Genomic DNA, 17,738 nt, shown 5'->3' with positions numbered 1-17,738 from the left:
GTTAAATGTCTCAAAATTAGTGTCGTAAATTGATCATTTCACCCTTTTTGTTTGGCGTTATCTACGGTAGAGGCTGACATTTTTTCGGGAATCCGACGAGTCACGGGATTCCCATGTGAATCCTGTGGGATGGGAGACAGCATCAGTAAAGATCACATGATTGGGACGGTACAGGATAAAAAATTAACGGGAGCAGACGGGAGCGGGAGCTAACCAATAGGAGGGAAAATAAACTAGGATCAATTGTCCTTGGAAATGTAAAACTGAGACTTTGTTATAAACTTTAAGAAAAAAAAACTTGGGATTGTGTAGTTTTTTTCCAAGAAGCCTATACTATAATGAGTCAAACAAACTACACGACCCACAAGCCAACAGTGCTTCTGATCGATGTTTTCCACCTGTGTTCAGGATGGAGGGAGCAAACGCAGGTGGAGAACTGAACGTGGTAAAATTGGATTTGTAACGTAAAGTCAGAAATAAGGACTTATCTATTAAACTCATAGAGCTGACAGGAAAGTCGCAAATATTACCGAACGTCAGGAGAGTTGAATGCAGCAGTCTTAACACGCAGTCTGCTGCTTGTAAAATGTGTTTAGTCGTAATCAAGTACATCAGTGATTAAGCCACACGAAGGCAAATTCTGGATTAAATCAGCCCTGCGTCTCTTCATTCGTCAAACGAAAAGTACCATCATGTGTCAAGTCTCATCTGACCAACAAAATTGCTTCATGTGCGCTAAAGGTTTAAGAAATAAGTTGTTAAATAGAAAAAATTGAATGTACCATTAAAAGTACAATTTATTTAATACATCATTAAATATTAAGTGTACCACTAATTACGTTATGTCGTCTTTAAAATTATACTTAATTTATTACTCAGTGGCACATTTAATTGCATAATAGTCCATTTGATGTTATAATTGTACATTTATTGTTTCTAATGATGTATTAAATAAATAAATGGTACCTTTAATTTAATGGCACATGTAATGTTACATTTCTTTCATGTTACATTTACTTCATTTATGGGACATTCACAACATTTATTTATTTGATGATGATTTTATTGTATTAATTTTGTCCAGTTTGACCCTCCATTCTTGATGCCTGTATAGGAGGTCATGTCAGAATTTGAATCAGGTGTGCTGGAGCAGTAATGTAAAATACAAAGTTATCAGATAATATTTTTTAAATCACATGTGAGATTTGAGCTTTTTATAAGCACTTAAGTCTAGAATTCATTATAACACTTAACTACAAAGAAAACTAACTGAGATGCATTGGTTTAAGTACATGGGTGCAAAATTGCTCATTTACAAGTACAAATGTAGGAAGGGGCGACATGCCAATGGGTTAGGTACAAAACACAGGTACAAATGGGCAAATTGGCCAAAAAAAATAAAAACAAACTTCCAGCCACCTTTTCGGTTTGGCTCACTTTCATTTCATGTTATTTCAGTCGCTGCAAGCTTGAGTTTAGGTACTAAAATCTGTGAAGTTTGAGTTAGGTCTCAAGATCTTATGTGATAAAAACATTACTAGATTCATCAGTTGACACCTGCTGCCTTAGTGTTAGGAAGATTACTCTTAAAGCCTTTATGGGTAGAAGAAAACAAAATACACAACCTGTGTCTGTCACCGTGAAACATAAATTGTGAACAGGGATTCACCCCTTAGTTAATTTTACAATTAATAAACGGAAAACTGAGTAAAATAAAACTCATTATAACTACCCTGGACTGGTATCTGACGGGCCTTAATTTTAATGTGTTTCTCCTTTAAAAGGTATTATCTTACATGCTTTTTTGTATTGAGCTCAGCACAAAGACCACTTTGTTGAATCTTATGCTAAATTAGTGACAGGAAAGCTGTCAATACTGAATATTCTTACAGTAAATAAAGGAATGTGTGCTCCTTATTACAATTATTATGTCCATCAAATTTGTATTTTAGGAATTATGTGCTAAATGTGTACAGTTTAGTGACATATATTTCCATATAAAGGTGAGTCTAACATTTGAAATCAGGGGTCAAAGATATGGCAAACAAATATCAGATTTCAAATATTATCCTCAGGTGAGGCTCTTACATATGTAAAGGTTCTCACACTGTAGTTGCCTGGGCAGCAAATAACACAGTGGAAGAAAACTTCCATTTTCAACGTCACTGCGCTGTGCATGTGAACACGGGCAGCACAATAGAGACATAATGAAGTCCAGAGCTCTTGAAGCAGCAGACGAGACCGTCGGCTAATCTTGTAGGTTTCTTCCCATGACCAGCCCCATCCTTCCACGTACCCTGCACCCCAGCTGCTCTAGAAATCTTTTTTCTCTGCTACACTCCCCTCAGTCCCATTGTCCCCCACCTCACTCTGCCAACCTTTCACCCTTGACATTAGACCTCAACTGTTTTCAAAACCCTTGGGTCTTTTACCCAACCTTTATTAGGCAAAGACCCCCCTCCTTTGTGCCAGCTCGACTCTTCTGTGTCACGGTTTGTTGACAGCACTATGACAACAAAGCGTCTAATACGCAGATCACCTTAATGCCATTGTTGCATAAAGTTCCCGTGGAGTCCCAAGGCTAGGCATCCTGAAACTGTATCCTGGAATCATAATCTGTATCATAACCTGAACCTGACACCTCAACCCCAGCAAAGAAGTGTCTGTCCCTTTAAGTAATGATACCCTAATAATTGGCAAATACTGGTAAGGTCTGATGATAACAACTTCCTAGAAATATTTTCAATTTCTGAATGGTCTCCATAAGAGCTGGCCAGCCCATTCCTTTATTGATTTGATAGAGAAATTGCATGCCACACAATCTTGCGATATTAAAACACCACAATATGTGTTGTGAAAGTGAAGTCTGCAACCAAGCGCTATTCACCTACAGTCAGCATGTGACGTCATCTGGTGCAGCAAGTGTAAGCATTAATATAAGCTCCAGATATGAAAGTTGGTATGTTAGGTTGACTCTCAGTATACAGGTCCTTCTCAAAATATTAGCATATTGTGATAAAGTTTATTATTTTCCATAATGTCATGATGAAAATTTAACATTCATATATTTTAGATTCATTGCACACTAACTGAAATATTTCAGGTCTTTTATTGTCTTAATACGGATGATTTTGGCATACAGCTCATGAAAACCCAAAATTCCTATCTCACAAAATTAGCATATCATTAAAAGGGTCTCTAAACGAGCTATGAACCTAATCATCTGAATCAACGAGTTAACTCTAAACACCTGCAAAAGATTCCTGAGGCCTTTAAAACTCCCAGCCTGGTTCATCACTCAAAACCCCAATCATGGGTAAGACTGCCGACCTGACTGCTGTCCAGAAGGCCACTATTGACACCCTCAAGCAAGAGGGTAAGACACAGAAAGAAATTTCTGAACGAATAGGCTGTTCCCAGAGTGCTGTATCAAGGCACCTCAGTGGGAAGTCTGTGAGAAGGAAAAAGTGTGGCAGAAAACGCTGCACAACGAGAAGAAGTGACCGGACCCTGAGGAAGATTGTGGAGAAGGGCTGATTCCAGACCTTGGGGGACCTGCGGAAGCAGTGGACTGAGTCTGGAGTAGAAACATCCAGAGCCACCGTGCACAGGCGTGTGCAGGAAATGGGCTACAGGTGCCGCATTCCCCAGGTCAAGCCCCTTTTGAACCAGAAACAGCAGCAGTAGCGTCTGACCTGGGCTACAGAGAAGCAGCACTGGACTGTTGCTCAGTGGTCCAAAGTACTTTTTTCAGATGAAAGCAAATTCTGCATGTCATTCGGAAATCAAGGTGCCAGAGTCTGGAGGAAGACTGGGGAGAAGGAAATGCCAAAATGCCAGAAGTCCAGTGTCAAGTACCCACAGTCAGTGATGGTCTGGGGTGCCGTGTCAGCTGCTGGTGTTGGTCCACTGTGTTTTATCAAGGGCAGGGTCAATGCAGCTAGCTATCAGGAGATTTTGGAGCACTTCATGCTTCCATCTGCTGAAAAGCTTTATGGAGATGAAGATTTCATTTTTCAGCACGACCTGGCACCTGCTCACAGTGCCAAAACCACTGGTAAATGGTTTACTGACCATGGTATCACTGTGCTCAATTGGCCTGCCAACTCTCCTGACCTGAACCCCATAGAGAATCTGTGGGATATTGTGAAGAGAACGTTGAGAGACTCAAGACCCAACACTCTGGATGAGCTAAAGGCCGCTATCGAAGCATCCTGGGCCTCCATAAGACCTCAGCAGTGCCACAGGCTGATTGTCTCCATGCCACGCCGCATTGAAGCAGTCATTTCTGCAAAAAGATTCCCGACCAAGTATTGAGTGCATAACTGTGCATGATTATTTGAAGGTTGACGTTTTTTGTATTAAAAACACTTTTCTTTTATTGGTCGAATGAAATATGCTAATTTTGTGAGATAGGAATTTTGGGTTTTCATGAGCTGTATGCCACAATCATCTGTATTAAGACAATAAAACACCTGAAATATTTCAGTTAGTGTGCAATGAATCTAAAATATATGAATGTTAAATTTTCATCATTACATTATGGAAAATAATGAACTTTATCACAATATGCTAATATTTTGAGAAGGACCTGTATATGTTTGGAGGCTAATTTTGAAGTAAAAAAGAAAGTCGTTCTTGAGTTGACCTGTTGTATTGGCAGAATCAACTAACAAAGACTTGATCCAGGTACAAAAGCATCCCAGACGTCTCCATCACCTTTAAGCCACTTATCTGGCAGCATTTGAGTGCCACAGTGTCAGAAGATTCTTTAAAACACAGTTTGAGATTAGGATAAGCAAGAAAAAAGACACACTGGCTACTATGTTAAGTGCTGCTTGCTTGTACTGGTTAGGACCCCCTTCTGCCTTCAGAACTGCCTTCATTTTTTTATGGCATAGAATCAACAAGGTGTTAGAAACATTCCTCAGAGTCCATTTTGACATTATTGCATGATTATGGCTATAAATATGCTGTTAATTTGTAAGTTGCACACCTATATTGCAAATCTCTTGTGATGTTCCATCACATCCCAAAGGTGCTCTTTTGGATTGAGATTTGGTGACTGTGGAGTACAGTAAACTCATTGTCATATTGAAGAAACCAGTTTAAAGTGATTAGAGCTTTGTGACATGGTGCCTTATTCTTGTCTAAATAGCCATCAGAAGAGGGGTTCACCATGGTCATTAAAGGGATGGACATGGTCAATAGCAATACTCAGGTAGGCTGTGGAGTTTAAACAATGCTTAGTTAGTTCAAAGTGTGCCAAGTAAATATGCCCAAAACCATTACATCCCCATAACCAGCCGAAACTGATGATACAAGGCGGGCTGCATGGTGGTGCAGTTGGTAGCACTGTTGTCTTGCAGCAAGAAGGTCCTGGGTTCGATTCCCGGCCAGGGGTCTTTCTGCATGGAGTTTGCATGTTCTCCCCATGCGTGGGTTCTCACCGGGTACTCCGGCTTCCTCCCACAGTCCAAAGACATGCCTGTTAGGTTAATGTTAGGTGTATGAATGAGTGTGTGTGGTTGTTTGTGTGTTGCCCTGCGACGCACTGGCGACCTGTCCAGGGTGAACCCCGCCTCTCGCCCATAGACTGCTGGAGATAGGCACCAACTCCCCCGCGACCCACTATGGAATAAGCGGTAGAAAATGACTGACTGACTGACCATTACATCCCCATAACCAGCCGAAACCGATGATACAAGGTGTAAGTTTTCATGTTGACACCTATATTTATCACCCTACTCTCTAAATGTCCCAGTTGCAACTGAAACTTAAACCAAGCAACAATTTTCCCATCTGTTAAAAGTCTTGCATTGGTGAGTCTGTGGGCTCAGTATTGTGTGGGCTGACAGGATTGGCATTCTGTGTGAATAGGCAAACGGGTTAATTTTGATTAAAATTCTTAACTTTATTAATAATTGCCCCTTGTAAATAGCTATTCATATCCAAACCAACCTATTATTCTGCGCCTTGTGAAATCTTCAGTATATTTGTGAAAAACGTGTCTCATCTCATTACCGTGAACCAAATATTGTGCATTGTCTCATATCATGAGCTCAGTCTATTGATGCACATCTATTTTCCATAAATCTTCACATGACAAGGCGATAATAAGAAGCCATTTGTGGCAACATTCAGTGTAATGTAATCTTCAAGTTAACATTCTCAACTGTACACACTCCCCGTAATCATGTTTACAAAGCTCTAGTTTGCATGCATGAAAGTAAATATTACAATTGTGGCAAAAAGGAAATGTTCAGCAAGACAAACACCAGGCAATTCATGGAAAAGACTGTTTTCAAAAATAATAATAAATCTATCTATCTATCTATCTATCTATCTATCTATCTATCTAGATGCAGAACGTTTGCAGCTTTTTTGCCTCTAAAAATGTCTTTACAGCTGTTGCTGCTCTACATTTACTGTATTTACTGTTTTCCCATATATTAGAAGCCAAAAGCTAAAATGACTTAAGAGACCCCTGGGTGGTGCCGCAATAATATTCATACAGCTAGCTGATTTCTACTCTGGCCTGTGTGTGGTTACAGAGCTAAGCTGTTTTTCAGATAGAAAAATCTGGGATGTCCTCTGTCCTGAAGCAGCACTTAGCTGGAGTTTTTTTCTCCTTTACTTTGTAGTAAACCTTTGCTGAGTGACACACAATATCCTAAACTGTACACATAATGAAAAAAAACATCACTGAACTACTCAATAGATCTTTTTCTATTTTTTAGCAATCTAATTAAATTAAAATCCATTTTGTCACATCTCCAAGCTCTCTGCATCTGAACCTACCCAAACATTTTCCCTGAGCTATTATATTTCCTGCAGCTGTCCCGTTATAAAAGCTCAGCTCTTTCAGACTCATCTGCTTGGCAGAAGTGACTCGTCCTTTCTATCGAGCCCATCTTTAAAAGATAATAAACAGACGATGCAAATTCTCATTCGGAAAGCTTTTTTGTTTGTGGGGAAAAAAAATTTCTGGTAGGAAAGAATGATTCCTAACTATTATAACCTGTCACAACAATAGAAAAAATGAGTCATGCTCATATCCAGCATCTTGTGTAACCCAAACACCAGTCATTGCAGATTTATCTCTACAAGATTTATAACAGTGCTATGAAGCAAACATCTTCAGTGGGATTTGACACCCAATTCTGAATATGGAGTTGCAGAAATATTTATATGGAGCTGCTTGGGAATTCATTTAAATTGCTGCTCAATTCAACCCCACTGTTGCGTTTGGCTGTCTCCCAGTAGTCCCAGGCTGTCTGGCATGGCTCTTCGTATGAAGACCATTTCTCACTGGTGTGCCGGGGTACCCCAGATGCTTTTGTCTTACGGTTGTTTAGCAGCCGCGTTAAAGGGCTGAGGACAAAGACCTATCTGTGGAGGGTTGAATACACTCAGCAGGCACACAGCCAACAGCTCAATCTTATAGGATCCCACAGCTGAAAAGCAGACTAATGCAGTCGGCTTTTGCTCCTGACAGGGTATCTTACAGGATCAAAAGCTGGGGCCCCTATTTCTAATAAGATCATCTAAGTAATTTTACATGCTATTTGTAGTCACGCAAATGTCAAAGAAATGTCACAAAGTAATTTTTTTAAACAACTCTTTGTTTCATTGGATGGTTTCACTGAAGACTTTGTTGGTTCAAACTTGGTATCAAGTATCCCAATATTGCAAATAAAAAAGATCAACAACACAGCATTTTCCTATATCGCTAAAAATGTAGTTTTTATATAATTATAATTTCTCTGGAGAAGTCATGTTAACGTTTTTTGTAACATCTGGACAACAGACAGAGGACCAATTAAGTCTAAATTACTACTGATTTTTATGTAAATAATCAATAAGTGACACCAAAGTAACAATGGTGTAAATGCAGAACAATAGTTTTGCGTGAAATGCTGTGCAATTATGGCAATTGATGTCCTTAACGATGGAAGAAATGCACTTTGAAAGTGACCCTGGTCGGACTAGCAGTTAGCATGACTAGACCTAGTCTTTTTGTCTTAAATCGAGTATCTATGCAAGGTAAGACACTTACTGTTGGCAACAACTCCACAGAAACCTTCACTACTACAAGGCAAAAGTTCGGAAGCAAGATCAAATTCGTCTAAAAATATATATATTTCATTATGATACTTTGCGACAAAATAAACTTAATTATATTAAAAGGTCACTGTCAGAATTGCATAAATGAAACTCGGATTTGTTCTTTTTTTTTTTTTTTACTTTTGCACCAAAGTTATGACTCTTGCAAATATCCCCAAACCTAAATCTAAGCGATGCCCTAATCTTTTGAAACATTTCTTCAGCTGTGGTCTGGTAACATTAATATAAACTAAAAGAAAATTGGAAGAAATGGTGTATATTTATGAAATCAAAGTTTGATGATGCAGCGAATATCACAAAATTCATAAAACACATTCTTTTATGCATGAAAGACATTGTAAACATAAACTTCAAGGTGATTCCAAACATTTGGTCTGTAGTGTAATCTGAGTGCTGGTGAAAGAAAGATGTGTGTTATAGAAAAGAAAATTACTGATAGTCTAATCAGAGGAAGAGCAGCAAAGTACAAACAGTCCTTTTATCTTTTTTTGTGGTGCTGTGCAAGATGTGGCTATATAAAGCGGCACACATAGCAGAAAGCACTGCAGCGAGGCTGAATGCCTGTTGGATCAGTGAAATGTTCATCAGCTGCAGTATCTCCTCGCTTACCGTCACCCATTATGTCCACCAGGCCTTCTAGAACAATCATCTGACTGTGAACAAAACAGTGATCCAAACTGCAGCCCCACTAACAAGGAACCCCATTTTGCGCTAAATATATGAAGTAAAGCCAGTAGGATGTCAAACTGAAAAGGAAACTGTATTCATCAGCCTAAGTTTAATAATCAGATGTGCTCTTAAATTTGCAGATAAAAGCCAGATTGTATGAAAGGAATCATTTATTCTACACAAACCTACAGCTGCATGTGGATATCATAAAACTTGTGTCTTTTTGCATAGAGAGGATATTTTAAGAGCTAACCTCTAAATATGTATTATACCCAGTGACTCTGACATACAGTGCCAGCACAAAAGCATTAACATCCCTTGAACTATTTGATATAATTTCACATTAAATCTACAAACTTCAATGTATTTTATTGGGATTTGATGTCAAAGACCAACACAAAGTAGTGAATGATTTTACCAGGAGAGGGAATTTTTGCAAAAAAAAAGTTGTTTTTTCCTTTGTTAAATAGTTTTATCTCAGTCAATTTGGATAGACAGCATCTGTCAACAGAAATTTTTAGGTTTACACTGGGGCTGCAACTAACGATCATTTCGCTAAGTCGATTAATCTGTCCATTATTTTTTTGATGAATCGATTATTAATCGGAGAGCAAAAAGGAGTTAGGTAGGAGATATTTCACAGAATTTGAACCAGGTGAAGCTAAAACTGTCAGTCGAGGAGTTCTGAATACAGCAAATTTAAAGACAGAGAAGGTTTTTCATCTTAAATGCAAAATGTACATATTTTTGAACAGTTTTGGCCTAATTACAGCTCTAAGTGGGTTGTTCTTTCACCAAATTGCATGTTTTAGAGTCTGTATACTCCAGTTAATCATTATTCGATTACTTAATTAGTTGACGATTATTTCAATAATCAAGATCAATCTGATTAATTGTCTCAGTCCTAGTTCACACAGTCTTACTTGGATTTAGGTCTGGACTTTAACTAGGCCATTCTAACAATATGTTCGATATATTTTCATCAGCTTTAAGGCAGGCAAACATCTGCTCCACATATGTTTATTAACTAAAAACTATTTTTATAAAACTGTTGTATTTATAGCCTACTGAGATTTATACACCGGTGGACTCCATTTAGAAATTAGGTGACTTATGACAGCAGTTAGTTGCAATTAATTATATTTAGGGGTATCAAGTTAGAGGAGAAAAAATACAAAATCATGGCACAATGTAAAATTTATTTGTAAAAAAGATTTTACAACACAAAAATTTCCCCTTCAACATTACAGATGTGTACCACTTTGTGTTGGTCTATCACACATAATCCCACTGCCACTCACACACACCACCTTCCATTACTTCTGTTTATTAGGCTTTTAGTGAAGGTGGAAGCACATGCTTGAGCAAGAATCCCCACCATAAAACCTCAATTTCTATCATGTCATGTCACAAAGTGGCTCTCTTTGTTGTCTGAGGAGTTATTAGCTCAGCAAATTAACATGACCGCTCTGGCAGGCTTGCAGAGCTGAGTGAAGATGAAAGAAACCCTGAAGAAGTAAGATTTCAGAGGAAACAGAGTGGAGCAGGAGGAAGATGAGGAGAAGGTGTGGATAGAGATAAACAAAGTTTTTGATTGAACTAAAATGGTTCTTTTCAGAGCTCCACAGCTGCAGAAAGTGCTCAGATGGGCCTCATCTGTTGTACAATCATCTAAGATGCTTGGTCACATTCAATGCCAAATGGAAAGAGGCCCAGAAATCACATAACTATGACAGTGGCAAGCTCATTATGGAGAATATTCACTGTAATTAAAGACTGCAAAGCAAAGACGGAGAGCAATTTGCAGATTATTGATGGTGATATAAACATGTTAGGTCTTGAAAGATTTTAAAACTGACATAATGGAAACATGTTTTAGAGTAAAATTCAAAGAAGGCCTAAAAAACAATTTTTTTATTTAAATAGCAAAGCTACTGCTGCTCTGAGCACCCACTTATCACCCCCAGAGCAACTCATTGTCCAATCCTGTTTTTTATTACACTTCTTAGGAAGAGAAGAATGTGCTTGTGACCTCCAATTTGCCTCTGAGCAAGAGAATCATAAGTCAACTGAAAGTAGGAAGAGCTTATCTGACTATTATTGCTCTGCCCCCGGCTGACAAGTGGCTGTTGTGCCAAAGCGCCTGGCTTACACAGCACTACCAGTCACAGGTTTTTCCTCTCCTTGGACTCAGGATGCAAGTTCACAACAAATACAGTTCACTGTAGTGACACATCCCAGACACCTTCAGTTCAGATTGACCGAAAAATTTGCAAAATTGTAGAGCACACGACAACGACAGCTCAGAAACAGCAAGAGACAGAGATTCAGCTATGAAAACTTCACTTTAGTCATGGGAAAGATTTGTGACACAAAAATCAACCTGTAGTCAAAATCAGTTCCTGGTTTTACTGTCTGCTAAACCACGAGCCCTGCGTGATGTTAATGTCTTTATCTGCAGCCAGTCCAGAAGGGGTCTCAAGGTCTTGCTGCAACCAGCTGCAAGCAGACCACAATTTTAGGATCACACGTAATCTGAATGCTAAATTAACATCCCCCATCACAAAATTGCTATTCAAAAAGAGGGCACCAAAGACACAGACCAGACAAAGAGGACCACAAGTCCACCCGCTGGCAGTAAAAAAAGAACAAAATAGATGTTTGTTTCACGAGATGCTGTACAAGGAAAAATCCAAAAATATGCAGACTCCCAATGCAATCCTGAGACCCTGCTTCCGCTCCGAAGCCCCACAAGATCCTTGCAATTTTAGAAATCCACAGAAGTAAAATAAACTGTTTATAATCCTATATAGTCTAAATGTACAGCTGATTCTGTTCACTTCTTTGAGAGTCGAGGGTAGAGTGAGCGAAAATATTTTAAGACCTGACATCAGCTCCTGCATTCAAAAAGAGTTTACCCGGTCTCCACAAATTGTACAACTGACCGCCCCCAGCATCCATAGTTCTAGGTTATGTCAAACAGCTACTAGTGAGACATCACTCAAACTTCCTTTCTGTTTAAATTAACAACTGACATGCCAGACTGCAAGCACTCGATCACCACCCACTGGACAGGAGAAGGGGAGAGTACATGCAGATGACAGAAAAAAAAACACCTAAAAGACTTCTACATAAGCTACAAAAATATTCAGTGATAACCAGTCAGAAATAAAGAAAAAAGCTTAAATATCTGTTGTTTGATTACCATTTCAAGCAATGAAATACTACTTTCCAAAATTTGCTGTATCACACCCTTAGGAATTTGGATCGGTAACAAATAGAAACACTAGAGCGACAATGTAAATGCTTTCATCCTCTGGATGTGTTGTGCATTGTAGATTTTTTATTGTAAAAGCAAAATTTAACACAATGTTCTCCAAATACTCCCAGTCGGGATCACAGAACTGAACACTGGTGGCTTGGCTTTAACTCAAGTCAGGTAACCTTCTCAAAACCTTCACAGTGTAGTGCACAAATAAATCACCTGGAGCAAGGATGGAGTGATCCTCAAGAGTTAAAAAGCTCCTCTTAGAGGCGAGAGTCTCCGCAAAAATATAAATCAGATGCAAGTTATTTAGGTTCACATCACAGCTCCAAGCACAATCAGCTTTATGAAATCCTGTTTCTTCTGGGCTGTGCTCACAGTTCATCTATTTTCTATTTCTCATGATACAGAGAACTAAGATTACCAAAGAGGATTTTTTAAAGAAGCAAACAAGTCTCCAAGTGAATCTGTTCGTGTTCACAACAGGCTACGCTGCTTTATCATGAAAACAGCCTTTGAGAATATTTGAATATAAAACAGACAATGCACAAAGGTTGATTGCTATGCAAAGTAATATCCTCTCTGAGACAGAGAATGAGGGTCTGTGGGGAATTGGTTCACAGGGCATCCGCTATGAAACTTGCAGTTCAGTGAACTTCTCTCTCTACATTAAGAGCCACTGAAGTCGCACAAAGGAGCGGCTCCAAATTAGGAGCACAAAGGCGCTTCTGTGAGAACTTCAGAGTGAATTAATGAGCATTGATACACTTTCTCACAGCGTTCTTCCCTACAGCCTCAGCTCCAACATGTGGAACAACACCAGCTATTAAAAAAGATTCCAAAACCCAGCTCCACCACTCAAAATCCTACAGTTATTAAGTCCGTTTGTTCTATTCTGCATGAACTGTGTCTCAGTTTACCATAGTTTCAACATGAGTGAGAAGTTTCCAAACATGAATCTTTCACCCCTCGGGTTTGGAGCACAGATGGTCAGCCCTCATGTAAAGATGGGGACGTCTCCCTCTGAACTTTAGATTGTATTTTACGAGCTTTCAAAAGAATGCAGGCTTCAAGATGCTTCCAATAACATCATCTTTTAGGGAAAACATATTGAGTTTTTGGGTGGGAAATATCACACTAACCTTTAACCTTCATACAAATCATTGTGTTGCCAGACCAAATTCCAACCCTATCATATTTCAGAAAAAGATTGCTACTGATAAGCAAGAAAGTGCCTAAAGATAAATTTTAAAAGATTACAAGACAGTCCAGATGACAACAGGCTAATGTAAAACAGTTAAAGAGAGTTTTTTTGTTTGTTTGTTTTGTCCATAAATGTTGCTCCTTCTATCTAATTTCATATGTAGGCTAGTTTATTTTGTTTTTAAAGCAGATGTTGGTTATTTTGCCCGACCACCATTTCATTCTTTTGTAGTTTGACCATTTCATACTTAAGTTTTTGCTGCCTGAAAAGAAGCAATCTTTCAAAGGACGTGTTGTACCAAACATGTCAACTTGTAACTGCTTTGACAATTGCGGATTTAAAATAGTTTTATATTTTCTACTAATACTCAGCTGACTGAAACAAATAACGAATAAGAAGGTCGCTTAGAGTATATATTTTTTGTTTGATCAAGAGTCATAATCTCTCATATTTTATAACTGAACTTGTAGGGCTTGATTTAGGAGGATGTGGGCCCCTGGGCTAGAGCCAGTATTGGTGCCCTACCCACACAAGCTTATTTTACCCATGCTTATTATGGTTAGGTTAGAGGTGTGTCTATGACATCATTTTCAAAAAGTAGCATATTTGTTTTCTACACAAAAATTCAAGGAATTAAAACACTTTGCAATGAAATAAGCTCATACGTTTTCGTTGTAAATGTATAAAACACTGCCTGAAAAACATTTATTCATTAAAAAAAACGTATTTAAAACAATAAAAAAAATAATGTGGGGCTCCAGACAACCCATGCTAAAGACCTGTCCTGTCAACTGGACCAAGCAGGAACCAGAACCACAACAAACACAAATAAGTTGTAACACAACATTTTTAGAAAATATCCAATTAAATTAAGCTGAAAGTGAAATTTTAGCAACTGAAAGTGAATTTGGGCAATTCGATTTTGCCCTATAGGCTTTATGTCTAGCAACGCCCCTGGCCAGAGTCAACCAGTCCCGAGAACTAGTGTCAATAGATGCTGAGGGCTTTGCAAAAATGAAAAGTTTTTACCAATTTTATCGTCTTTGTGTCCTTTTTGTCTATCTGCAGGGAACAGGGAAGACGGTTCGCTGGCTTGGAGTTAACACCTCCGCTCTGAGTTGACTGGAGGAATCTTCATAATCTCACTAATCGCTTTCCTCAACATGTAGGTTGCTCTAATGCCAATCCTTACAAAAGCGGGTCAGATAAACAGCCCGGGTCTGTTTCACAGCTAAATCCTCGCTCCTGTCAAACACAATCGGCACCTCTGAGAAGTTTGAGGAGCTGCGTGGTTTTTAACCCACGCTGTAATCACTAAAAAGTCTCCACGGACTACCCGTTTCACAGCTTTACACGCCGTTTACTTTATTTAATCTTTTATCAAAAACTCACCCATTGTTAAAGTTTCCGAACGGGCACGAAGTGGAAAGAGATGAGTTGAAAAGTTGAGCCCCAGCTACAATGACGCCGCGTCCTGGGATGAACAATGACCGCAGGTTGCTCCGCTCCGACACTCATCCACTGCGTCCCCGCGGAGGAGGCAGCGTGGCTGACGTCAACACTGAGGGGATTACTGATGGGAACCACAGCCTCCCCCCTCCTCGTTTTCTCAATCCCTTACCAAGAAGTTTGGACCGTCGTTTGTTGTGCTGTCATGTGCGCAAAGTCCAGTCTGACATTCCAGGGTTATCACACCCCAGGCTGAACAAATACATTGGTTTCTGCTAAGATTGGGATCTGTTGGTCAAGCATAACCTATGGTGATTGTGCCACAGCGTATTCAAACCTCTTCAACGTTTTCCCATATTGTAACTTTACAACCAAGTGTGTTGTTATTGAAGTGGTTATCAGCTTCTTTTTTTACAAATACAAATCTGAAAAGCTTGTCTCCACCTCACTAAATACTTTGTAAAACCAACTTTCAATGCTAATACACCTGTAAGTCTTTTAGGGTAGTCTTCCTTTAGCAGCATTGCAGCTCTACAGACAAAATTTTTTGTCTTTGCAAAATAGCTCAAGTTCACTCAGATTAGATGGAGAGCATCTGTAAACATCAATTTCAAGACTTGCCAGTTACTAATTGGATTTAGGTTTTTTTTCCACAATCTACCACATGTTGCTTCAGCCATCTTCTCATCAACTTTCAACAGTTTCCCCCAGAGCATAATGCTGCCACTGCCATGTTTCACGGCGGGGATGGTATGTTCAAGATGATGTGAAGTGGTCTTTTTTTCTCTGCAGCTCCTACACAGTTATGATGGCTCTCTTGGCTGCTTCTTTAATCAATGCTCCATTACTCTGGCTTGTCAGTTTAGCCCTGTCTGTAGCGGTCTTCAAGATGCTGTTTGTTCACTAATGTTCTTGAACAAACCTCTGAAACCTTCACAGAACAGATGGATTTATACTAAAATTACATTACACATAGATGGATTCCACATACTAATCAGATGACTTCTGTTGGCAGTTTGTTGCACTGGATTTAAGAGTAAAAGGGGCCTGGATGTAAATGCAGGCCACAGTTTTCAAATTTTATTTGTTAAAAATTGAAAACAATGCATCAGTTCCCTTCCACTTTACAATAATCCAATACTTGTTGATCTATCACATAAAATCCCAATAAAATAAACTGGAGTTATGGTTGTCACAAACTGTGAAAAAGTCTAGGGGTATGAATACTTTTGCAAGGCACTGTATGTCAAATAACAAACAAATTGCACGACAGCCCTGATTCTGTAAGAACTCTGACTCAAGTCTTTGTCACTCAGGAGTTTTCTTAAAACTGAACTTGCAGTGTTGTTTGTTTTTTAGTATGATAAAGGAGCATATGTTTTACAATGTCTTAAGCTTCTGAAAATGTTCTCCTGCAGTTCTGAAGATCTTTTTCAGCCTCATTTTCACATCTGGATTTGAACTTATTAAGAGAGAGATTGTAGGCCCCCACGGTCTCCATGGCTCTCTGTCTGCAGGTTCCTGCTTTTATCCTGGAAAATGTTGCTTTATGCTAGACAGGGGAAGGAAAAATAAATCCACTCAGTCTCCAAAGGCACATATATAAGAAACATAGAATGACCACAATGAAACAAAATGGCTACAAAGAGATGTACTATAAATCAGCTAAAATGTAACACACAATGAGTGACACAGGGCACCCTTAAAGTGAAACACATTGACCACACAAATATAGAAAAGATATAAAGAGATATGAAAAGTGTCTCAAATGAGCCACAAAATGGCCAAGATGTCTGCAAAAACATTCAATACAATGAAAATGAGACATTAAATGACACTGAACAGATTCATTCAATAATGCCTTTTATAAATCAATATAGCAAAAGTTAAATAAAGCATATCCTCAGTACATTTAACTCTTCCACCATGTCAAAATAAAACACAAATTGCAAAATAAAACATCCCCAAAATGTGATGCACACGTTAATGAAATGAAAGAGTACATGCACAACTGTAAAATACAACAAAAAAACTGTCAAATGACCAAAAATACTCATACTCGTCTTCCGCTTATCCGGGACCGGGTTGCGGGGGCAGCAGACTCAGCAGAGACGCCCAGACGTTCCTCTCCCCAGACACCTCCTCCAGCTTCTCCGGGGGGAGCCCAAGGCGTTCCCAGGCCAGCCGAGAGACATAGTCCCTCCAGCGTGTCCTGGGCCGTCCCCTGGGCCTCCTCCCGGTGGGACGTGCCTGGAACACCTCCCGAGGAAGGCGTCCAGGAGGCATAGATGCCCGAGCCACCTCAACTGGCTTCTCTCGATGTGGAGGAGCAGCGGCTCTACTCCGAGCCCCTCCCGGATGGCCGAGCTCCTCACCCTATCTCTAAGGGAGTGCCCGGCCACCCTACGGAGGAAGCTCATTTCAGTCGCTTGTATCCGGGATCTCGTTCTTTCGGTAATGACCCAAAGTTCATGGCCATAGGTGAGGGTAGGAACGTAGACCGACCGGTAAATTGAGAGCTTTGCTTTTCGGCTCAGCTCTCTCTTCACCACAATGGACCAGCACAGTGCCCCAATTACTGTGGCAGCTGCACCGATCCGTCTGTCGATCTCCCGCTCCATTCTTCCTTCACTCGTGAACAAGACCCCGAGATACTTAAACTCCTCCACTTGAGGCAGGAACTCCCCTCCAACCTGAAGAGGACAAGCCACCCTTTTCCGGTTGAGTACCATGGCCTAGGACTTGGAGGAACTGATCTTCATCCAAGCGACTTCACACTCGGCTGCGAACCGCCACAGCGCATGCTGTAGGTCTTGGCTAGAGGGGGCCAGCAGGACCACGTCATCCGCAAAAAGAAGAGACGAAATTCACTGGTTCCCAAACCAGACCCCCTCCGGCCCTTGGCTGCGTCTAGAAATCCTGTCCATAAAAGTTATGAACAGGACCGGTGACAGAGGGCAGCCCTGCCGGAGTCCAACCTGCCCCGGGAACAGGTCCGACTTAGTGCCGGCAATGCGGATCAAA

The 17,738-nt window shown here is 39.9% G+C and overlaps 1 protein-coding gene across 1 annotated transcript in view; it reads right to left on the bottom strand.

The window, feature by feature from the left end:
• gpm6bb (glycoprotein M6Bb) overlaps positions 1 to 14,906 on the bottom strand; it is a 44,401-nt gene extending 29,495 nt beyond the window's left edge. The window contains exon 1 of the mRNA XM_047370485.1: positions 14,658 to 14,906. Within this exon, the coding sequence (XP_047226441.1) occupies positions 14,658 to 14,661 (4 nt within the window). The 5' untranslated portion in view covers positions 14,662 to 14,906. The remainder of the gene's footprint in view (positions 1 to 14,657) is intronic.
• Positions 14,907 to 17,738: the final 2,832 nt, after the last annotated feature.

This window comes from Girardinichthys multiradiatus, chromosome 7 (genome assembly GCF_021462225.1).
Source record: "Girardinichthys multiradiatus isolate DD_20200921_A chromosome 7, DD_fGirMul_XY1, whole genome shotgun sequence".
NCBI lineage: Eukaryota > Metazoa > Chordata > Actinopteri > Cyprinodontiformes > Goodeidae > Girardinichthys > Girardinichthys multiradiatus.
This window is presented reverse-complemented; position numbering and strand designations above follow the sequence as displayed.